The sequence below is a fragment of the Periplaneta americana genome, chromosome 13, assembly GCF_040183065.1.
Source record: "Periplaneta americana isolate PAMFEO1 chromosome 13, P.americana_PAMFEO1_priV1, whole genome shotgun sequence".
NCBI classification, from domain to species: Eukaryota; Metazoa; Arthropoda; class Insecta; order Blattodea; family Blattidae; genus Periplaneta; species Periplaneta americana.
The window spans coordinates 100,018,449-100,044,921 of NC_091129.1; the positions used below are offsets into that span (position 1 = coordinate 100,018,449).

General features: G+C 36.6%; 1 protein-coding gene across 1 annotated transcript in view; it reads left to right on the forward strand.

The window, feature by feature from the left end:
- Window positions 1–26,473, forward strand: part of spz3 (Spaetzle domain-containing protein 3) — a 339,160-nt gene that overhangs the window by 284,141 nt on the left and 28,546 nt on the right. The window contains exon 2 of the mRNA XM_069843631.1: window positions 10,131–10,255. Coding sequence (XP_069699732.1) covers window positions 10,131–10,255 — 125 coding nt within the window. The remainder of the gene's footprint in view (window positions 1–10,130; window positions 10,256–26,473) is intronic.

Genomic DNA, 26,473 nt, shown 5'->3' on the forward strand with positions numbered 1-26,473 from the left:
GATGCAATATATGCACGTCGAAATTAATATGTAATAAAAATTATAATATTTACAGAGTGATTTAGCTGAATTTAATATTATGTGGAAGTTAGGCAAACTTGCATTGTATTGCCCTGGTCAGGCCTGGGATTTTGAACAGTAATCTCACTAGAGGTTTTGATTTATCTAGAGAAAATCAAAACTCGAGTGGGATTTAATTGACTACTACACGATTAGAAGAAAGTATATAAAGATTAGAAGTAACGAAGTACTCCATACAATGAAATATTAATTGACTTATGAAAATACAACTGTCTTCAAATGTATTATTATACCATCTCAACATTACGCTAGATGGCAGTAGTGTTTTCTTGTTATCAGTTCTGCCAACTATGGAATCTTCATTGAACTCTGTGGACGGTTACTAGTCAAGAAGGCTTTGTTGATTCAGTTTCATTTTTATTAAAACATTTTGCATTCCACTTCAATCATCCGGATCCCAGTAATCAACGTCACTTGACAGATGATTTTCAATAAATCTTAGTATTAAAAAATCTCTGATACGTGACTATCCATAATATCATATAGCAGAAGCTATAACAAACATAACCTAAATAATATAAACAAGTGTTAGAAAAGTTTTAATTAGGGATGATGAAATAAACGAGAAACGTTTTAATTAACGATGATAAAATAAAAAATAAACATGAATAATTTTAAAAGAAACCATTATTGAAAGCACAATTTTCAAATTTGAATGTTTTAGTGGTTGGTGGTTCAGTTGATGTTATACTGGACGTGTGCGTAATAGAAGTGAACTCGTTGATTTACATGGTGTATCCCTCAGGATTTCCGAATGGTGCTCTTCATTTATTTGTAAATAGGGTTTCAGGGAAGATGCATAGCTATGACCAGTGATCTATATTAATTCTTGTTCTTGAAAGTCAATGCGAGTCATATTTGAAACTGCTGTGCATCGACTGGAGTGGTTTGTAATTTTCTGTTTTTTCACGTCCAGACCAGTGCAGTTTGAAATGTTGGCAAACAAAGAAACAAATGCTAGGGTAGTGATAAAAATAAACAAATGCTAGGGACGCGATAAAATTAAACAAATGCTAGGGACGCGATAAAATTGTGCGATAAGCAGCCATGATTGGTTGAAAGACGTCCTTTAGTACCGTTTTATTGATCAAAAGTAGTGTGACGTAGTAAAAGTGTAATAATGAATTTCATGTTGAAGATATACCGATAAGCTGTCACAATTTGACTATAATTATATGTATATTTACCGCCTTTGCTTATCATACAAAATGACTGAGTTAATTAGTCATATTTTCCTCATTAACGTTTTCGGTACGTAACTTGTACCATCTTCAGATGTTTGTATATTATTTTAATTGTAAACCAAGCCTGTGGGTGCATGTATCTGGACTGAAATGGTCAGTGTTTTTGTGTATGCTGTGCGGTGTCGGTGAAGTGTTGTCATGATTACACAAATGATCACCTTAACTCTTATATGCTATTTGGTACCACACTTTATCAAACTTGAATTGCAATGTTTCTGTCGTTGTTTAAAACACTATGTAAGACACTGTTTAAAAAACTATTTAAAACGATTTAAAATATTTAAAAGCACTTAGTTTTTACATCACTTTGACTATGTGAAGTATGTGATCACTGCTGGTTGGAAGTTAGATGAGGCACTTGTGGTGATCTTGTTTAGCGTTGAGTTGGACGCAAGGTCGTGACATGACTATAGCATACACAAAAACACTGACCATTTCAGTCCAGATACATGCACCCACAGGCTTGGTTTACAATTAAAATAATATACAAACATCTGAAGATGGTACAAGTTACGTACCGAAAACGTTAATGAGGAAAATATGACTAATTAACTCAGTCATTTTGTATGATAAGCAAAGGCGGTAAATATACATATAATTATAGTCAAAAGTGTAATAGTTATTGAAAAATAGTGTACATAGTGACAGTTGTGGCGGACAAGTTCGAGATTTCTCGGGAATCTCCCGTTTTCTCACGCTAGGTATGAATATCATTTTGTCGATCCCCATTCCATCATTATTCCTTAAAATATCGTCGCTGCGTCTCTAAAATCCGCTATGTGTTTTTAGTGAGATTTTGCAGGAGAAAGAAAAAAGTATTGTCACTTTTAATTGCCTTGTTTTTCAAAGTTACTTTCGGTATAATTTTATAATTTATCTTGTAATGATTTAAATTAGCTTTTAAAATCAATGGAATTATAAGTTACAAAGCTTTTTTTCTTTTTCCTGAAAATTCTTTTTGAAACACATAGCGAAGTTTGGAGATACAGCAACGATATCCCGATCGCCAACTGACGACACGCGGTCAAGGCCGGACTAGAAACGGAATTGCCTAAACCTGGGTACTCAGCGAACCTTGGTTTAGCCACCTGGTGTGGGTTGGGAATGTGCCTAGCTGGTAAACAGCTAGTGACTACAAAGTGAGTTATAACGATTCAGATATAAATATCAACACAGCAATACCATGCTGATATGTCGTAAGTATGTACCGCAAAGGGAAATTCACAGAAGATTTTTAGTAGGGTGCGCCAGTCCCTTCCCATCACTTAGGCCTATATCTATCTAAATTTAGATTAAACCTACCAACAACACTAACACTTAAGCCATATACACCAAGGAATAATAATTAAAAGCGGAGGAAATATCCGTTGGCAGAGTCTAAAATTGAACCCGGAACCTCCTGATTAGGAGCCAGCGTCGCTAAGCACTAGAGACCAAGAGGCTGACAAATTTGTCGCTGAAATGCTATGAATTACTGAGAAGTGTTGTAAATAATCTGTTTAGATTATTTGGAAATTCTCACATCCTAAAATCACCAATGAAAGCTTAATAATGAATAGAACCAATGATTACAGTTTTCACGAATTGAATTGGAAACCTTAGACTCAACAATCTAATATAATAACCGTTATCCTCTCAGAATATAATGCCATTGTATCATGCACCAAACTACCGAACTTGCAATACAGTTTCCTAATGCAGTGGTTACAGCTGGGATATGCCTACAGAACTGGGCGCTAGTTGTTGCATGCGTCACAAGCTGAAATAGGGTAACGTGTTACCACGCGTGGGGCTACTTCCGTCATTGACTTCTAGCAGAATGTGGTGCCCACAGGTGGCGTGGTAACACGTTAAAGTACAGAGTGTCCAACATGCCCGACTGTCCAACAGACCCTAATTTACCCTACATCATTCTTCTCTTCCTTCATCCTCGCGCGTCATTCACATGATAGGACAGAGGGGGTTTGTATTCACTATCTACTAGCGGAATTCAGCGCAATGTCATTCGTAAAATACCGGTTTAAAGAATAGTAGGAAATTAATTATTTTGTATTAAAAACAATCACAAAGCGCGTATGAGTTCTGTGTTTGGTTCTACATACGAGTGTGAGCAAACATTCTCGAAAATGAACTTCATTTAGAGCACGATCGCTCTAAATTGATACACATCTGATTTCTCTCCTTAAGCTGTAGCTGTACATCTTCAGTATAACCTAATATAACGAAACTGGTGAACAAAACAAGAATGCAGACATAAATGTAGCGCACGCTGTAGTTGAAGTTAAATTAAGGCTGGTTCACAATAAACCAGGAACGGAAACGACAACGAAAACGAGAATGGAAATAATATAAAAATAGATGTATTTAAATGCGAGCATTCACAATAGTTAATTGTGAATGCTCACATTTAAATACATTTATTTTAACAATATTTCCGTTCTCGTTCTCGTTGTCGTTTCCGTTCCCGGTATATTGTGGACCAGCCTTTAATTACAACAATGATTTTCATTTATTTTCACATGAGAAATTACATTTGTTTTAGTTTTTATTATGAAATTAATGTAGTCAATTTTATTTAAAATAGAGGATATGCACTTTTATACTTTTCAAAATGTAATGGATTATTTAGTTTTTATATGCAGGCCTAAATACCAGTACAAGGATAATGTAATCGGTTTTTTATAGTAATATGTTTTGAAAGGGAGTAGGGCCTACTTTAGTAATTTTATTCATGACTGATATTTCTATCTGCTAAGACTACAACAAGAATATTGTTTAAATATTTAGTACCTAGGTTTTATTATCAATTCATTTTAACCAATTGGATTTAAAAGAGAAATTGTGGACATTTAAATATTTACAAATGTATCTATAGTCTATATATTTGTTTATATACTATTGGACATGTAACGCATTTAATTCGAATTTGTTGATTAAGTTTAACTGCTGTAATTATTGCGGTCTGAAATACTTTCCATTTTGTTCATGAGCACCAGTCTCTTGTAATCCGCCACAATGTTGCGAACGGATCACGGAGACATCATTCAACCCCGGTAGACTGTGGAAGAAGAACCAATGCTTTCCCAATGCTTCCACCCTTTTCTCTCTCTCAGTTCTGCATCCCTGGGTTACAGAATTGATTGGTTTGTATGGCTTTTCGGAGACCGAACCTGGTACGCATCCTTGCACTTAGGCTCAAATTGGCCCATTATGCATCCTATTTATTCGACGATTAAGTCCGACGGGTGAACTGGGTGGAAATAAGGAATCCGATACTGACATGTGGACCAATTTGCCACAACCCCGACAGAGTTGTCACATTCTCAAACAAGTATCTGATAATCTCAAGGGCCCGGAGATGCAAGCCCTTCTAGAATCAGCATCGAAAATCCGTGCAACCAACAAGACTTTACCCCAGACTGTTTTGAGCTACTGAAGATAATAGATGAAATAAGCAGAAGATGGAAAAAGTTGACGGAATGATAAAGGAAAACGGGAGTACCCAAGAAAAACCTCCCGCAACGTCTGCTTTGTACATCACAAATTCCATCACGACCTAGTCGGTGATCGAAACCAGACCGTCTGGAAACCGTGCTAACACTTCAGCCACACGCAGCTGACTGCCCTCCATTCAAAAATTTGTCGCGAATTCCTATATACAGTACGATTATTTAGTCCAGACAGTCGCCGGAGATGTGCGCCTGGGTCAGGCGAGTCCATTTAGTTACGTCAAGGGGTGTTTAGGTTAGTCACTAGCTTGCCTTCGGAGCGATCGGATGTCATAGTGCGGTAGAGCGGTATGTTTCTAGTAAAGTTAAGCTGTACTGCATTCCTTTACCGACCGCTCGCCCTTATCTCTACTCCGGAGCTCTCCCCGCTACTCCTATTACTTCCCCTCTTTCGCGTCGTTGAGCTGTCAGGACTAAATAATCGGTCTGTATTATTGTATTATTTCATGGTTTGAGTATTTCGACCCATTTCGTCCTCTGGAAACAAGAAAGACATACCCAGGCCCTATGGAGGAGAGATTAGTCTTCACTCTTTTGATAGCAATCAAAGCCAAGAGCATGTATAAATGTAGGCCTATATAAAGTCCTAAACATTACAATTTATTACATGAAGTAGCAACAGACAATATTTATGAGATTGTTTACGTGCGACTGAAATTTTATTAAGTTGAAATAAAAGTTGAATTCCTTCTCCGTTATTCTGCGAAATGTTTACGTCAACAGGAATGATTAAAGACCGATTGACAGCAATAAAATTGTTTTTCCAAGGAAGTGACATAAGGCTTCATGATTTAAACATAGACATTCCTTCACAAGAAAATCATTGCCACAAGCATAACTTAATAAGAAGTTTATTTAAATAGTAAGCAGAATCTGTAATGAAAATAAAACCCAAACAGTCATTAATCTAGATAAAAAATCAATTACTTCTTGAAAATAAATTTTCCAATCACAACACTACTATTCTAGAGGAAAAGATGGTTCTATCTAGGGCTGACACAAGCGATTTTTTTCCACAAAACTCAACACTCCTGGCAAATAGGTGCCACCTTGCCTTTTTGGAGGAAAAAGCGAATTGTGATCTTAAAATTGGACGAGTCAGAGCTGATCTGTGACGTTAACTGAAAAATTCATAGTGACACTTGGGGTGAGCAAGGTATTTTCCGGAGTTCTCCCGTTTCCTCAATATACAGAGTGTTTCAAAAATAGAGGGCATGATTTCAGGTATGTATTCCCCATATGTAGGCAATACAAAAAGTTCATTACAACATATGTCCTAAAATGTTTGGTTTCCGAGTTATGGCCTTCAAAACAGTGATATTCACCGGAAAGGTTTTCTTTCCGCAGTTAGTTGCCTTTACAGCAGATGTTCAAAATGTCCACCTCCTGCTTGAATACAGGCCTCATATCGATGTCTCATGGCCCTGCGAACACGATCCCAAATTCCAGGAGTATTGCGTATTTCCTCACAATCTGCCACAATTCGATTCCGAAGGGATTCCATGTCAGGCACCGGAGACGAATACACCAATGATTTTAAATAGCCCCACAAATAGAAATCGATAGGGTTCAAATCAGGTGAGCGTGGAGGCCAAGCAATTGGGCCACCTCTGCCTATCCGTCGATCAGGGTACTTCTCCTGGTACGAACGATGAGCCAGCACAGCATTGCCGTCCGCCTTACCGTACATGCCACCTGATTTGAGTACATGTCGCACAGTACGACGCCAAACACAACACTCAATGTATCCTTCGTCTCGGAATTAACTGTCAGAGTGTCCTCTGTTTATATCTTCTGTCACGACACCTACCTGCGGGAAGAAAAACGTTCCGGTGAATATCACTGTTTTGAAGGCCATAACTCGCAAACCAAGCATTTCCGGACACATGTTGTAATGAACTTTTTGTATTGTCTGCATATGGGGAATACATATCTGAAATTATGCCCTCTATTTTTGAAACACCCTGTATATAGTCTACTTTTAATAATTCTGTCAACTCTTCATTTTGTTGTCATTCGATAGCATTCTCCAATCGCCAGCTAGCAACGCAAGGAGGGGCTGGTCTTTGGTGCGTGCGGGGTTGCCTACATGGCAACTGGGTGCACGGCGGACCTTAGTATAGTCAGTTGGTGTGAGTGAGACTTTGCCTACCTAAGGTGGGTTAACTCAATAGAGAGTTTCCATGTATGATGATTGCAATGCAATGGGTCCGCATTATTAGAACAACCAGATTTGCGTTTTATTGGATTTCTTTTAAAAATGTACTTTTTTGTTTTTTTCATTTTACTCTAATTTACTGATATGACAATACATAGTTATACATTTTCAAATTATGCGTTAAGTGAAATTTCTGTGTAAATGAAGGCGCCCGCACACAAATCTGAACGCAAATAAAGCTCCTTTATGGCATCATTACATTTGTAATTCATTATATCAATATTATTTTTTAAGAGAGCATTGAAACATTTTCATACTACAAATAATTTAAGTCTTGAACTGAAAGTAGCTTTTCGTCCCTTTTAATGTGGTATTACGCTGTCCTACTAAACACAGAGGGTAACTGCAAGTTCTATGAAAAATGGGATAATAACGTCTATCAAATACCACCTGTACTTTGTTTCCTAAAAATAAAGAACTTTTATTTGAACGTCTAATCTGTTTGTTTACTATGTTTAGGCCTGTTATATGCATGCTATTATCTTTCCTGTCTTTAATTTTTCATTTTTTTGTTCGTTCCCTACATTTCTCTTTTGTGATCTGTTTTGTTTTCTCTCTGTGTGTTAGTTATACTTTGTCCAATGAGGCAGGAAAGCTGAAAGAGTGTCTTTCATATCATCTATTGCCAGAATTTCATGATCGTATCGAAATTCTAAATTATAAGCCTTAACCCTTAAGTTGGCAAAACTTCATTTCTCACACTAGTTTATTAAACAGTGTCGGACTGTAAAGAAAACAACTAACGCAATGTCCATATTTATTAAAGCATTAAAAGGAAACGATGTTTAAAAAATTATTACACACATAGAAAGTAATGTTCATCGAATGTGCTAGCAGTAGGATTCTGCTTTGGGAAGTCTGAAGTTAGGTCTCCGAGGTCCTTGATTTCCTTAGTCCCTCCAAGTAAAAGTCGAACAAAAGTTTAAATCTGTCAACAGCTGATTGCTTTCAAATCTTCCTCCGAGTCTAATTCATGTTCAGTAATATACTTAAAAACGTATCCAGTCCAAAGTGTCTTGTTGGCGAAATCGAGCATGTTTCCTGTAACTCCGGATGCAAGCAGTGAACCACCGGCAGCCTCAACGAGTTTCTGTAGTGTAGAAGACTCCAGACTCAGATCTCTAGCTCCGGAGTCGAACTCCCAGCTCTCGTGCAGTTTGCCTCCTCCTGACGCCGCTCCAATATTTTATGCTCGACCATGGCGAAATGTAGTAATTATACACCTGGTAGCAGTCCTTTAATGCATGTCATTAAAGTACACCTACTCATTAAAATACAGGTGATCAGCCAATGACAAGTCAGCTTACAGGTGTTCAGCCAATGACAAGTCAGCTTTGTACCGTTATAAAACCGCAAGTATGGATTATTCTCGGATATGCAATCGAAAGAGAATTAGCGAAAAATCATGGAGGCTGGAAATGCAATACTGTCGCAGAAGGTTATGTTCTGTTACTATAATAATTAGAGTTAATTGTAAATAATATTCAAATAAATTCAATTTTTCATCTCGTTTTTCAATTCTAAATAAATTTTCAGGTTATACCAGAGTAATGTTCATCTTATTCTGTGCCAAGATCAATGAAATTCGGCCTCGGAAAAAATCAATACTTTCGCGTCTGCGCACATCTCACAATTCAGGTCAGTTCGCACATAACCATAATTTTGAATACTTTCAAGTTAGAAATATGGTCGAGCATAAAAAGTCGTATGAAACTTGCCTATAATGGTAATTAAGACGCTCGTATGAAAATTATGAAACTCGCTTGCGCTCGTTTCATAAACAATCATACTTGCGTCTTAATTACTACCATTATAGGCTCGTTGCATAATGCACTATTATATATTGTACAATATTAAAGTATTGTGAAATTTTAATTTTCCTACTAATGTTTTTCTATTGTTCTATTAAATTTATAGCATATAGCCTATTAACCTGTTGTATCCTATAGGATACTTTGCGAATTTAAGGGTTAAAAACGATGTACAACTACGAGTATGTGCATTTGCTTACATGTTATACTAAGCTTTTCAGTGCAATTATCTCAGAACTAACTACACTGCAGTTACCCCTCTCTGTGCTTACTAGGGCAGTACAGAACTCAAGAAGTAGAAGTCTTTGTTCAAGGTACAATTGACGAGAAAATCTAACATTTTAGCCTCATTAATAATTGTCATATGGTCGATTATTTTTGTTCACCGAATTATGTAATGAGTTTAAAATTATCAGAAATTTCCAATTAGCTTAAAAAGAGAACTTTTACTGCATTTAAGATAAGCCTGCTGGACGCTCAAATAAGATGAAAAAGCAGTATATGTCCGACGAAATCGGAACATCTGGTGAACCTGTTCTATCACTCTGTCTTCTTAATAACATGCGGTGTTATCATTCGAGATACGTATATAGTATATTATTGAGAATTTTTGTGCAAAGAGGAAGGTAATATATACACTTACTTTATATTTTATCTTTTCTCTTTAAACGACCACAAGATTAAGACGGCGCCAGGTTTTATTCATGTTTACATACTTCGTAAGTTAACTATGCATTCATATTAACGTAAGACAAATTTATTATATTGTATTAATAAAATTCATACATAAAAATCGAAATAATTTTGAATTGTATTCTCATAGTTATAAAACAAAATGTATGAATTCTTTAAGATTGTTTGAACCAAAATGCAACAATGTTACAGTATTTAATCATAGTAGTAATTTAGACCCAAGAATATATAACAAATTTATATTTAAATATCCTAATCTTGTCAATTCTAATAGTTCTAGTATTAAATTTAAAAAGTTATGTATGGATTTTATAAAAATTGAAAAATTGTACATTTAAATTTATATACTATAATAATTGCATAGTAGACATAAGACAAATTGTATTGTATAATTATTAATTTCAATTCAGGAATCCGCCCCTTAGCACGAGTTCTACTCTTTCAGAGGCGAGCTAAAGTTTTTATGTATATATTATATTTTATGTTACAATTATTAGCAAAATAATAAATAAATAAATAAAAATATCTGTTCCGAACAAGTTCAATAAAATCGATTTTAATTTTCTTTTTGCAGATATTATGGACAGCCCTGTCACTAGCTCTGGGTCTGGAGATCCGAGGAGAAATTATTCGCGGTGTTCCTTGCATCAAACGCTTCCACCAACTATTCTGTCCCACCGCTGGCAATAGTTACCCTATGTAAGTATCTCACATGTTACCATATACTGTATATTACAAACAATAGTTCGGTCGATTCATATTCGTTCTTTTGGCGTTAATTTATTTCTGTCGCGTTATCATAAGTTACCTATCCCAAATTTGAGTGTTCAATTGTTCAATATATCCTTAACGAGCTCATGTTTACAAAAGTGCCAAACCTCGTGGGAATTCCAATGTCACGACCAAAGCTCAAAGAACACTAGTGTTATAACAGAAGTGGATAGTAGTAAGATTTATTAAAAAAAAAACACAAATGAACTGCCCCTATATCAGAGTTGACTAAACGATCCAGGAAGCCAACATTCGTGAACATATAACTGAATTGTTACTTACTTACTTTTTACTTTTGAGGATTTCTCCATTATTTAGCGGTTACCCTGTATTCCCATTCGCCAATCTTCCCGGTCAAGCCATTCATCTCCTTCCAGGGACCTGTCACTCATCAATCTATGGATCTGTCCCCTCCAGGTTGTTCTTGGCCTACCCCGCTTCCTTCTACCATGAGGTGACCATTCCAAAAGAGTTTTAGGCCACCTACTTTCCTCCATTCTTCTGACATGTCCATACCATTGAAGAGTTCGTCTCTCAATTCTATCCATCACTGTCTCCTCTATATCTATCATCCGTCTCACTTCTTCATTTCTCCTTCTTTCTAATCTGGAAACTCTGGCACTACGTCGTATTCCGTCCATTTCCACTGCCAAAATCTTAGATTTTTTACTTTCTACCAACGTCCATCCCTCTGCGCCATATGTCATTATACTTTCCACAATCGCCGTCAAAATCCTCTTCTTGGTGTCATTCAATATCGTCCTGCTCCACAGTACTCCATTCAGCATCCTTACGGCTTTTCTTGCTTGCACCAATTTACTATCTATTTCGGAGTTACAACTCCCTAAATCATCAATATATGACCCCAAATATTTAAATTTTTGGACAGCTCTAATAGTTCCTTGGTGTAAGGAGATGTCTCTTCCGTTTCCACCTACTACAAGATATTCAGTTTTTTTTTTCATATTTACTTGTAATCCACCTGCTTCAAATGAATCCAGGAGTTTTCTCATCATATAACTGAATTGTTAAACATTTTATTTAAAATAAATTAAAATACAGTTTGAACTGAATCCTCTAATGTCTGAATAACAATTTTATTGATGGTTACAAAATTAAAATCAACAACAGTTTCCAAGAATTTATATGTGAATTATGGTAGAGATCTTGAACCAAATAAAATAACAATGTTATTGATGGTTACAAAATTTAAACCGACGGTTTTCAAGAATTTATATGTGAATTCTGGTAGAGATCTTGAACCAAATAAAATAACAACTTTACTGATGGTTACAAAATTTAAACTGACGGTTTTCAAGAATTTATATGTGAATTCTGGTAGAGATCTTGAACTAAATAAAATAACAATTTTATTGATGGTTACAAAATTTAAATCAACGGTTTTCAAGAATTTATATGTGAATTCTGGTAGAGATCTTGAACCAAATAAAATAACAATTTGATTGATGGTTGCAAAATTTAAATCAACGGTTTTCAAGAATTTATATGTGAATTCTGGTAGAGATCTTGAACCAAATAAAATAACAATTTTTATTGACGGTTACAAAATTTAAATCAATTGTTTTCAAGAACTTATATGTGAATTCTGGTAGAATTTATATGTGAATTCTGGTAGAGATCTTGAACCAAATAAAATAACAATTTGATTGATGGTTACAAAATTTAAATCAACGGTTTTCAAGAATTTATATGTGAATTCTGGTAGAGATCTTGAACCAAATAAAATACCAATGAAAGTCCAGCTTCCAAAAGGATTAGAGTAGGCCTATTTAACACTCAAATATGGAAGACAAGTTTATAAATATCTTTCTTTTTACGGTCAACTTGTGCGGCCTGCTGATTACTTCTTCCGAAGCACACAGTTGGATCCAATATCACTGCTTTATGATGTTGTCTATTAATAGCAATATTATCTGCTCTTCTGTTGAAAACATCTTTGAAAATACAGAGAATTCCTATGCAGATCGACCCCATTCCAACTTCTACCTAACAAAATCTGTTAGCGGACGACGAGCGTCGTACGCCGGCGTACGCACAGGGCCGTACACGCTCCCCTACGCAGACTGGTCTCACTCCATTCTTACCACTTAGCTTCCTTGGGACAGGCGCTCCGCACTACCATCATTAAGCCGACGGTACATTACTATCTGGGATCGGCCTGCATAGGAACTTTCTGTATATGAACTTCCTTAAAAACCTCCAAATCTTATTTTTTGACATTAATGGCTATTGATGTTCTCAATCTTCTGTGCCTGTTATTACGCATCAGCTTGTCTTTCCAATAGAACCCCAATAAATGAGAGAGAGTTTCCGTCTCGTTACAGCCCTCAAGGCGGCAACGGGTGGTATTGTAGGATCTGCCTGGAACAGAGCATAACGCTATTGTATTACAAGACATTCTGATGAAGAGAGATCGTTTTTGTGTTACTCACGAGTTGACTTTGGGGCATTCTTCATATAACGAGATTCCTCGTCCTTTATGTGGAAGTTGACGCCATTCTTCTAAAGATAGTCGAACAATGTCTCGCAAATATATTTTTTTACTTGATTATTTAACAACGCTGCAACAACTACTCGGTTATTTAGTGTCGATGGTATTGGTGATAGCGAGATGATATTTGGCGAAATGAGGCCGAGGATTCGCCCTACATTATCTGACATTCGTCTTACAGGAGAAAAAAAAACAACCAGATAATCAATCTAAACGGGAATTGAACCCACGCCCGAGCCCAACTCTGGATTGGCAGACAAGCGTCTCAGCCGACTGAGTTACACCGATGGCTCATAAATGTCTTGCTTTTGCATTTAGTGGCAGAGAATCTTTTGAGATTTGTAGTTGTTGAAGTGTTAGATGTCGTTCGTCGTCTAGTTCACGAACACTGTGCAAATAAATATCATTAACTTGGATGAGTTTGTTACAGATACTCGTATTAAAATGATGTATCTTCAATTTTATTCTTCTTTTTGCCTAAGTCACAATCCAGGCCAACGCATTTTTGCATTTTTCTAAGATTTAAAAATTCCCTTCTTTCAGAATTCCATTCCGATGCCGCAGTACTAGTAGTAGTAGTAGTAGTAGTAGTAGTACATTATTTAACGATATTTTTCAACTGCAGAGAGTATTCAGTGCTGAAAATTTGCGTCGGCGAGAAATGGTCCACGAATTTTCCCTAGAGCCTTCTGCCATAGGCATGGCTTATTTTACGCACCGTAAATCTACAACACGAGACTCTTACGCAGAGGGTCCGGGTTCGATTCCCTTTCGGGTTGAATTTCCTGGTCGAGGTTTTTTCAGGGTTTTCTCTCAACCATAAGGCAAATGCCAGGAAATTCGGGCCACAACATCCCTGAATATCACCGGCCTCATTTATCATCGAAATCATATTCATAACAAATCAGTAAAACATATACAGTCGCCATCTAGTTCACAGCAATAGAACCAGTCTCAACAATAGTACACAGGCCTTCGGATTTCACCCAAAAGATTAACTCGCGATATGACCAGAGATGTTAAAGCTAGTATAAATAACGAGAGGAAAAAAACACGAGACTTCCACCTTCACTTCCTCCAAGAGGAAGCCATGCTAATTCCGATCTCCCGTAATAATTAATAATATTATACATTATGTTGGACATTGTTGCTGACCTCGAGTAATCCGTAATTCGCGGCGCAACATCCCATGAAGAGCCAAGGCCGACCAACCGACTGCTGGCCTTAAATCCACATGACTCAACAGAGGTGAACGATCATCCAATCTGCACGGTGATCTTCCAAACCATTACAGTTCGTTTGAGAAATCGGATTTCGGTAGTTCCCCAAAATTCATCAGGATTATTTGTGGACACCAATCTCATATACTGGTAGAAATGTCACGAGATAATTCCTTCCCCATGAGGACTCGAACCAGCGTTCATTCCGTAACGCGAGTCCAAGCATGATGTCTTAAGACCACAACGTTACGGTGCGCGGGACTTGATGATCTCGAAGTACTCGAAAATATACTGACAACTGATCTTTTATAATTAAATCAAAACAGCTAGTAATCCGAGCATTCCAGTTCTGGACTGTATGACGAGCGAAGAAAACGTTACTCTCTATTCTTCTGGGACTTCTGCGAATAGAAGTGTACAGTGTATCATGATTTACTGTGTTGGAAAATGAATGTTTTCTCTTTAGGTTTTGTCATGTATATATTAACTGCACTTGAGAAATGTATAGGCCTAGTGATTATTTTAATATATTTTGTGCATTTCGCATTCATGTTTTAGTATTAACTTTTACATACTTATGACAGAATTTCCATTTCATTACATTCTCATTTGCTTCAGTTTGTATCTTTCTAATCTTTCAAATGCCTCAACACAGATCTCGGTTTAGACTCGCTCGAGAAAGATTCAAGATCTAGTAGTTCTTTGCACGAGTCTTCATAACTGGTTTCCTGTCTACAGCTTCTCATTTCTTAAATACATACACATGAATAGTTAGGCTAATGGGTACATTAAATCTTCCATTACTGAAATTCGTCATGAGAATGTAGCCTCTAGGAATGGGACAGGTGAAGAAACTTCGAAGCGTAGGACGTAACACGACGTCAGTTACTTCATCAAACAGACAGACACGTGTGTGAGACCGCAGACAGAACCAGCCCTTCTTTGAGTACATTTTCTCCAAGGCTGATGCCATTTACAATTCTTCATCCGACCTGGACAAAGATCTGTATCCGAGGTACAAAGTATGTTAGCCCAGAGTAAACATCTGCGATTCTAAACCTGCATGCGTTGGGAGTTTTTGCCAGAGTCTGACTTGCACTCCAAGTACAAGCCAACCATATTTTTTCCAAGAAAAAACCGGGACACATTAACAGGTGAAGTCGTGCCTACTTGCTAATGAGTAAAAGATAACAAAACATTTATGTGTAAAAAATTCGCGTCATTTTTATAAAAGGTTGAAATATAGGACTATGTTAATTAAAATTTAGCACCAAAATTGAATACACTTCAGGCTTGATAACATTTTTATTCCATTTCAGTGAATCGAAATGCAGGAACACATTACAAACACACATATTTTTCACTGGGAATTATCTTTTATTTCAGGTAAACATCATATGAAAGCAAGATATACATTTCTATGCAGGAACTTTTCAAACTATATTTCAATGTTATATTATTATCAAGACTTGTTTCTCACACGTTTTTCTTCTCTTTTGTCCAATATTAATTCATCGAACATAACAGTCTCTCAGTTCCAGAGTTTCAACCAGGTAAACAAAAAATTATTTCAATGGCAATGGCAAGAGATGAACAACACATATTTTGGTATTTCAGTTCTTTCGAAACAAGCAGCCATTCTTCCTACAATTTTACAGAATTTATGCTCCATATTTGTAAATTATCTGTAATTACCGTAATATCAACTCAACAAAAAGCTTAGGCCTACTTGAATCTTCTTTCACAGAGCTTACATTCTAAATAAAGTCTATGTATGACTCCACCTCTGCCGAAGTTGATACTATGGATGAATACTGACATTATTCACCCATGTTGGTACGATAGTGTAACACTTCGCTCTCTATCGATGCCTCCAGTCGACTGTGGCCAGTATCGTACTCATATTCATAATAATGTGAAGATAACGGTATTGCATTAATACTGGCACGGAGAAATAAAAATAATTCTATTTTGGTTCCATGCAACGTAAGAATGATTTTAAGAAATTATTTCTTCAGAAATCAAGACACTTGTGCGCCCTGAAAGGCTTTCATCGGGACATAGGACACTTAGCTCCAAATCGAGACGGTCCCTGAAAATCCGGGATTAATGGTAGGCGTATCCAAGTATCTTTAGTTCAGACAGGAGTGATCGACATCAAGTAATGACACATACCAAGTTAATATTCTCTGTTACTTTTGGAACGTTTTTAAAAGTAAGGCTCAATTTAATATTTTCAACAGTTTCTAGATCTCTCTGTATCATTTTAAAATCAATTGTTTAACGGCATGAAACAATGACAATAAAATAGAGCTGCTATAAAAAACCGAGAACCAAGTAACAGTGAGATGAAGTAACCAATTCTTCTTACACGGTTTGCCCAGTCTTTGAGATTGAGAGCTCTTCCATTAATAAACCAAAAAAAACAACTACATAACGAGAAGTATTACACACATAGGCCTACATATGCGCATAAGGAGCATTGGTGCCTCAATAGCCACAGAATTGGTTTACGACAGCGAGCATGAGTTCAATTCTTGACAATGGTGAATTATTTGTGATGAAAAAAATTAATATTGTAAGGGTTTTATCCGTCTTTATTCCACCAACAACACCCACCACAATTCTCCTTCCATGATCATCTCTGTTTCGAAAAAGAGAGGGCACCCATTGGATTTGTCAGGATTCGGATCGGTCATCCGCCGTGGCTGGCGCTCTTGATGATTTATCCAAAGATTGGTAATGGCAGTAAAGGTTCTAGACAGGACTCAAAATGAACATTTTCACAAACCGGAACACTCTGTTATTTTCGTGACATGGTGATATTGATGATAACGACGGAATTAATAACCAGTGAGATAACGCCGAGTATTACCATGGTAATATTATATATCACGTCGCCCTAATGACTACTGTTGATATAAGACATGGCACCGGTATCAATTCAATCAATTCAATTTGCTGAAGAGCGATAGACATAAACATCTGTCGACCCAGGATGAGAAACCGTAGGTATTCCTCGTGGTTTGTTCACAGATAAGTAGAAGGTAGTGATTGAGTTCTAGACGACTTGGAAATCAACGGAGCCCCACAATCCCCAAAAATCATCAGAACACAAAAATCATACTGTGACAAAATCACTATTATCTATCACAGCGATTTTTCCGGAGCTGCCACAGTTCGAAGTTGTGACGGCAAAGCACTGTCACACCTCACCTCTAATCTAATTTACGACAGTCTACCACTAGAGATACGGTATTCGGACTTGATGGCTGGGGAGGAAAGCATAGTGCGGCGGATGGTGAAGCTGGTATAACCGAACAGCACAATCGGCACGAAACTCATACCATAACGAGTGCACAAAAAACCTAGCATTACATTACATAATCATAAATTGGAAATACTGGCCAAAATTGAAAGTTCTTGAAATATATTTTGAGTTCCACATTCGCAGTTAATCAAGTTGAATTCCATCTAACGAATTTCAAATAGCACTGCATGGTGAAATCACAGTCTAGTATATACAGTCACGAAGCTTGAGTTTATGAGGGTACTAGGAACAATAGACTGTGCAGGTACTATTTCGCATTGTCTGTGATGAGGCGACAATAGCGATCCTAGTGGTTAGCAACTATCTGTGGATGCATATTTCCTACGTATTGAGCTTCGTGACTGTATATACTAGACTGTGGTGCAATCTTAGAAGCTCACGGCAAACTTTCACAGCAGATCACCCAGGCGATTAGATCAGCAAGTGTAGTTGGGATGCTGCATGTGATCATTACACCTGTCTGACCGGGTCGGTTTTATTCTTCTCACGCGTTTCCACTCTATTTACAAGGAGTGAGGAGGTCAATCTGTAAAACCTTGACATCGGACCACAATTGAAAAGCTGCTCGTACACTGGCGTGCCGCTGATTTAAAAATTGTCGTCACATTGATGCCCTTAAACGTCAGGACCGAATTTGTAATAGTATTAGATAAAATGGAAGTTAGGAAACTTATCCAAAGTAATTTCGAAAATATTCCAAGTTTTGTGCATGACGCGACTTTAATTCCACGCCCTTCTCAACTCACACGAAGAATACAATGTTATGAAAGCAGTGCTATACTTTTTTAAACTACAGTGGGTATTGGGGGGGGGGAACTACTGAGATCTTAGGCCTGAAATAATTTCGAAGCCAAAGTGGGATTTTGGTATAAAATCATATCCCAACCCTTGCGTCACACGGGGACATGTTTATTTTTCATGCGCGGACATTTTTAAGGATTTTTTTTCATATAGCAGGTGGATAGTGTTTTACACATACCAATTTTCATTTTATTGTACAAGATACAGTAATGGAGGAAAAAAATTTTGAATATTTCCAAAACTTTTACTGCTGTAAGCTATACCTAACCCCTTACAAGAACGAAAGCGGCATTTAAATTACATGTGCGCTGCCCTTTATGTTGTTCATTGAAGTTAGTGTTTTTTTTCTAGAGAAAAACATTGTTTACAATGCAAATGTTTATAATGGAAAATGTTCCAAGTGCTTAACTTGTGCTCCTTGAAAAGTTAAATATCATTCATTCATAGCGTCGGCCTAGTTGGCGCAGTTGGTATAGCGCTGGCCTTCTACGTTCGAGGTTGCAGGCCAGGTCGATGGCATTTAAGTGTGCTTAAATGCGACAGGCTCATGTCAGTAGTAGATATACTGGCATGTGAAAGAACTCCTGCGGGACAAAATTCCGGCACACCGGCGACGCTGATATAACCTCGGCAGTTGCGAGCGTCCTTAAATAAAACATAACATTTTTTTCATTCATAATGTTCTGCCCAATGGCAGGTATTTCATTGCAAACCCAGCATTCTCCAGTCTTTCCTATTTTCTGCCTTCCTCTTTGTCTCCTCATATGATCCAAATGTCGTCTATCATCTCTCATATCTTCTATGTACACATATTATTTTATGCATAAAATGTATTATGGATATAAAAAACTATGCATTAATTTGAAAAAAAAAAATGTTGAATCGAAGTCGAAAAAGTAGAAAATATTAAATTAAAAATTTGAATTTTGATTTTTTTCCTACATGAACATTATACAAAAAAGAAAACATGGAATAAATCTTGTTTACATAATTCGTATGTGCATTCTAAAAACGTTCCAGGTTGAAAGCTGAAAAATAAGGAAGCCTGGAATTTTGTTTTAATTAATTATTCAAATATATTTCTTTAATTTGTAATAAATTCAAAACTACGTATACAAATCACTCCAAATTCAGAGGGTGTATTTTAACGATCATAATAAACACTAAATAGTGAAAATTAGTTAAGGAATAACAAACTTCTTCAGCCCAGTGGAGTCCGCCCTCTTAAAGCCTTGGTTTTTCTGAACCGACGCATGCTACCTGAGAGGTGCGAGGCCCGCCTTGCACAAATCCGGACTACACGAGAGATAGTGAGTGGTTTCTATAACTGCGAGGAGCGAGGTCTGCGTACCTCACAGCCATAGAAACCACTCACTATCTCTCGTGTAGTCCGGATTTGTGCGAGGCGGACCTCGGATCTCGCATGTCGCATGCGTCGGTTCAGAAAAATCAAGGCTTAAGAGAACAATAATTTACTATATAGGTATAATATACTTCACAAACTAAATACCCCACCGGAATAAGGGTCTGAGTACATAGGTAAACAATGTACCATATACCCTTATTCCGGGGGAGTTTTCAATTATCTTTGCCGGCTTGGTAAGTGAACAATTCACTTCATGACTAGAAGAAACATTGGCCAATCCAGGCAAGTTAACAAATAGAAATGTGTTTGTGAACGTAAAGTGGAGGAAAGAATGTTGAACATATAATTACGAAATAGATCATGAAATGAGGAAATCAGACACAACAAAAATCAAGGCTATTGCTGACCGGGCCAGAAATGTGAAATGTAAATAAGCTGGCCATGTTGCGCGATTGAATGAGAGACCATGAATCAACAGAGTAAGAGGAATGTGTGAAGATAACAATCACTGCTGGCTGACAACTAAAGAGAAGCCTTCAAAGCCGATAGCCAAGAATACGAATGCTCGAGAACAATAAAAGAAGCTCACAAAGGAGTCCTCACAATATAAGAAAAAATCTTTTCCAGGATAGCTGTCCGGAAATTTTACTTGTATTTTGTAAGTCGTCTTGTTTCAATGCAAGAATCCTTATCTGGTATGGATGTTATAGGTTTAATAATAATAATAACAATAATAATAATAATAATAATAATAATAATAATAATAAAGCAAGTAAAGAGATAATAATAATAATAATAATAATAATAATAATAATAATAATAATAATAATAATACTTACTTACATACTTACAAATGGCTTTTAAGGAACCCGAAGGTTCATTGCCGCCCTCACATAAGCCCGCCATCGGTCCCTATCCTGTGCAAGATTAAGCCAGTCTCTATCATCATACCCCACCTCCCTCAAATCCATTTTAATATTATCCTCCCATCTACGTCTCGGCCTCCCTAAAGGTCTTTTTCCCTCCGGTCTCCCAACTAACACTCTATATGCATTTCTGGATTCGCCCATACGTGCTACATGCCCTGCCCATCTCAAACGTCTGGATTTCAAGTTCCTAATTATGTCAGGTGAAGAATACAATGCGTGCAGTTCTGTGTTGTGTAACTTTCTCCATTCTCCTGTAACTTCATCCCGCTTAGCCCCAAATATTTTCCTAAGCACCTTATTCTCAAACACCCTTAACCTATGTTCCTCTCTCAGAGTGAGAGTCCAAGTTTCACAGCCATATAGAAGAACCGGTAATATAACTGTTTTATAAATTCTAACTGTCAGATTTTTGGACAGCAGACTGGATGATAAGAGCTTCTCAACCGAATAATAACACGCATTTCCCATATTTATTCTGCGTTTAATTTCCTCCCGAGTGTCATTTATATTTGTTACTGTTGCTCCAAGATATTTGAATTTTTCCACCTCTTCGAAGGATAAATCTCCAATATTTATATTTCCATTTCGTACAATATTCCCGTCACGAGACATAATCATATACTTTGTCTTTTCGGGATTTACTTCCAAACCGATCGCTTTACTTGCTTCAAGTAAAATTTCCGTGTTTTCCCTAACCGTTTGTGTATTTTCTCCTAACATATTCACGTCATCTGCATAGACAAGAAGCTGATGTAGCCCGTTCAATTCCAAACCCTGCCTGTTATCCTGAACTTTCCTAATGGCATATTCTAAAGCGAAGTTAAAAAGTAAAGGTGATAGTGCATCTCCCTGCTTTAGCCCGCAGTGAATTGGAAAAGGATCAGATAGAAACTGACCTATACGGACTCTGCTGTATGTTTCACTGAGACACATTTTAATTAATCGAACTAGTTTCTTGGGAATACCAAATTCAATAAGAATATCATATAATACTTCCCTCTTAACCGAGTCATAAGCCTTTTTGAAATCTATGAATAACTGATGTACTGTACCCTTATACTCCCATTTTTTCTCCATTATCTGCCGAATACAAAAAATCTGATCAATAGTCGATCTATTACGCCGAAAACCGCACTGATGATCCCCAATAATTTCATCTACGTACGGAGTTAATCTCCTCAAAAGAATATTGGACAAAATTTTGTACGACGTCAACAAAAGTGATATTCCTCGAAAGTTACCACAGTTGGTTTTGTCCCCCTTTTTAAAAATAGGTACAATTATGGACTCCTTCCATTGTTCTGGTACAATTTCCTTTTCCCAAATAGCAAGTACAAGTTTATAAATTTCGCTATATAATGCACTTCCACCCTCTTGTATTAATTCTGCTGGAATTTGATCGATACCTGGAGACTTGTACTTTTTCAGATTTTCTATCGCAATTTCGACTTCTGAAAGCGTGGGTTCGGGTATAAATGGCTCAGCAGTTTGTATTTCAATTTCGTCCCGATCATTTCTATTTGGCCTATGTACATTTAGTAGTTGCGCAAAATAGTTTTTCCATCTGTTTAGGATTGATGGAGAGTCTGCAAGCAAGTCACCATTCTCATCCTTGATCACGTTTACCCTTGGCTGATATCCGTTCTTAAATTCCTTTATACCCTTATATAAATCTCGAATGTTTTTATTCTTACTATTTGTTTCTACCTCATTCAGTTTTTCCTTCAAGTAACCTCTCTTTTTATTCCTAAGTGTACGACTTGCTTCCCGTCTTTCATTGAAATAATTATCTCTCTTCTCCTCAACTGGATCCTGTAAGAATTTCAATTTTGCCTGTTTCCTTCTTTCTACTACCATGCAACAATCTTCATCAAACCACGGTTTCTTTTTCTTAGTTTCATAATAACCTATGCTCTGCTCAGCTGCAATTTTGATACTATCTCTGATATTTTCCCACACGCTATTAACATCTAATTCTTTCTCAACTTCGTCGGAACTTAATAATAATAATAATAATAATAATAATAATAATAATAATAAAGCAAGTAAAGAGATGGGTTTGGAAGGAAACCTCGAAAAAAACTAAGTATGTCGTCGTTGTTCTTGCAATAACTCCTGTGTGACATATTTATCAATTTTCAGATTTTTGCTCTATTAAATAACTTAAATAGTGATATAGCAAATAATAAAATCTCCTATATGTAATTATATTTCTTTCTTTCGAAAATGTAAGACTTCACAATCCCCTATGTACGGCTGCCATAGGATGAATAAATGTGTTTTTTCCTTCTGCTGAAAAAGTGTATATTTTGCACATAGGAGTTATTGCAGGAACAACGACGATATGATTATGTCTCGTAACCAGAACACAGTGTAAAATGGAAATATAAAAATTGAAAATTTATCCTTTGAAAAGGTGTAAAAATTCAAATAACTTGGCGCAACAATAACAAATATAAATGACACTCGAGAGGAAATTAAACGTAGAATAATACCAGAAATGCTTGCCATTATTCGGTTGAGAAGCTTTTGTCATCTAGTCTGCTTTCAAAAAAGCTGAAAGAATTTATAAAACAGTTATATTACCGGTTGTTCAGTTTGATTATAAAACTTAGACTCTCACTTTGAGAGAAGAACAGAGGTTAAGGGTGTTTAAGAATAAGATGCTTAGGAAAATATTTGGGACTAAGGGGGATGAAGTTACAGGAGAATGGAGAAAGTTATAAAACGCGGAACTGCACGCATTATATTCTTCACCTGACATAATTATGAACAATAAATCCAGACGTTTGAGTTGAGCGGGGCATTTAGCACGTATGGGCGAATCAAGAAATGCATATAGAGTGTTAGTTGGGAGATCGGAGGGAAAAATACCTTTGGAGAGGCCGAGACATAGATAAGAGAATAATATTAAAAGGGATTTGAGGGAGGTGGGATATGATGATAGAGAGTGGATTAATCTTGCACAGGATAGGGACCGATGGCGGGCTTATGTGAGGGCGGCAATGAACCTCCGGATTTCTTAACAGCCATTTGTAAGTAATCAAGAAATGAATATAGAGTGCTAGTTGGGAGGGCGGAGGGAAAAATACCTTTGGGTAGGCCGAGACGTTGATGGGAGGATAATATGAAAAGGGATTTGAGGAAGGTGGGATACGATGACAGGCATTGGATTAATCTTGCTTAGTATAGGGACCGATGGCGGGCTTATGTCAGGGCGGCAATGAACCTCCGGATTCTTAAAAGCCATTTGTATGTAAGTAATAATAATAATAATAATAATAATAATAATAATAATACCCACCAAACAAATTACACTACATAACAAACGATTAATATATATTTTAAACTTTGCATAAGGGTAGAATTTATATGGAAACGGAAAGGAAACCAAATGCTTGTAACCTCTACACATTCTTTTGAAATCAACCAAATAATAGCAAGCATTTCTCTTATTTATTCTGCGTTTAATCTCCTCTCGAGTGTCATTTATATTTGTTATTGTTGCGAAAAGGTATTTGAATTTTTCCACCTTTTCAAAGGATAAGTTTTCAATTTTCATATTTCCATTTCGCACTGTGTTCTGGTCACGAGACATAACCATATACTTTGTTTTTTTCCAGATTTCCTTCCAAACCTATCTCCTTACTTGCTTTATTATTATTATTATTATTATTATTATTATTATTATTATTATTATTATTATTATTATTATTATTATTATTATTATTATTAAACCTGTAACATCCATACCAGATAAGGATTCTTACATTGAAACAAGACGACTTACAAAATGCGAGAAATTTCAAGGCACCAGCTTTTCAGTCTATCGTTTTGTCCTATATTTCGGAGTTCAAACACATACAGTGTCTAGACGTGGAAGGAAGTTAGTATCCCATTTTAGCTGAGTGCCGAAGGTCGCTGACTGACTGTGTAGCTTAACCCATATTGTTTCGAATCAATGAGTTAATAATTCCCATTCACACGACACCTCTGTGAAAGTTTTCTATTGATAACCAACCTGGGATGTGAATAAGGGATTTGCCGTTGTACATCATATCGTTCCCAAAGTTTCAACATTGTTCTCTGTTCTACAACATCTAAAACCCATTTTTTAAATTCTGAGGAATTGCCTGCTACCTTTTCAATATAGCATAACATCGGTATATTTGGCTTACGCCTATTGACATACAATGTATGCTCCGATCTAAAATGAAGCCGAAAAAATTCTGCGCTGTACAAGGGACACACTACCACAGAATACGTCATCCAGTTTCGGGAATGAAACTACAGTTGAATTCATTTTTTAAGGGCGTAAGTCATCATTTTTTGGTATTTTAATTTTTATCGTAGTTTTGAAAGTATATGGATAAACACATCTTTTATGTTTGAAATGGCGCCAATAACATTTTTCGTTGGCTTGTTACAGGCAAGTTAAACTCACAATTTTTTTTAATATTCAGTAGTCGTTAAATAAAACATAACATTTTTTTCATTCATAATGTTCTGCCCAATGGCAGGTATTTCACTGCAAACCCAGCATTCTCCAGTCTTTCCTATTTTCTGCCTTCTTCTTTTTCTCCTCATATGTTCCATATAGCTTAATGTCGTCTATCATCTTATATCTTCTATATACACATATTATTTTGTGCATAAAATGTATTATGGATATAAAAAAACTATGAATTACTATGAAAAATATGTTGAATCCCGAAAAGACAAAGTATATGATTATGTCTCGTGACGAGAATATTGTACGAAATGGAAATATATAAATGGAAATTTATCTTTTGAAGAGGTGGAGAAGTTCAAATATCTTGGAGCAACAGTAACAAATATAAATGACACTCGGGAGGAAATTAAACGCAGAATAAATATGGGAAATGCCTGTTATTATTCGGTTGAGAAGCTTTTGTCATCCAGTCTGCTGTCAAAAAATCTGAAAGTTAGAATTTATAAAACAGTTATATTACCGGTTGTTCTTTATGGTTGTGAAACTTGGACTCTCACTTTGAGAGGGAACATAGGTTAAGGGTGTTTGAGAATAAGGTGCTTAGGAAAATATTTGGGGCTAAAAGGGGTGAAGTTACAGGAGAATGGAGAAAGTTACACAACACAGAACTGCACGCATTGTATTCTTCACCTGCCATAATTAGGAACATTAAATCCAGACGTTTGAGATGGGCAGGGCATGTAGCACGTATGGGCGAATCCAGAAATACATATAGAGTGTTAATTGGGAGGCCGGAGGGAAAAAGACCTTTAGGGAGGCCGAGACGTAGATGGGAAGATAATATTAAAATGGATTTGAGGGAGGTGGGATATGGTGATAGAGAATGGATTAATCTTGCTCAGGATAAGGACCAATGGCGGGCTTACGTGAGGGCGGCAATGAACCTCCGGGTTCCTTAAAAGCCAGTAAGTAAGTAAGTAAGTAGTCAATGACATGTGCCGTTTTAAAACTATTCAATTGGCAGTGGTGATTGAGTGGGAACTGCTGAAAACAGAAGAAATATTACAAAAGACTGCTGTTTCTGAACAAAGGAGGAACAAACAAAGAAACGAGATAATCAATTTTGCAATGTGCACCCGACACCACTTTGAGTATACATATGACAAAGTTGGATACATCAAAGTATCTAGTAGTATCAATTAATTAGTAAGACACAAATTTTTCATGGCACTTCTGCGAGAATCTGTTCCTCCGCCAAAAAGCCCAGTCTACCCAGCAGGAAAAGTGTCAATAAAACAGAAAGAAGTACAAGACTTGGAAAAAATGAAGCAGTACATTCCAAGTGAGCATACGGCACTTTATGAAGAACTTGTCAGCTGGCCTACAGAGAGTAATGCAACGTACGATGACTGGAAAACAGTACATTCCAAGTGAAAAGACTGATTTCTCTTCAACATTAATGATATTTTCCCCTTTTTTTCCATTTATAATTATTATTATACATTCTGTTGGATGACTGTGTATGATTTTCAGT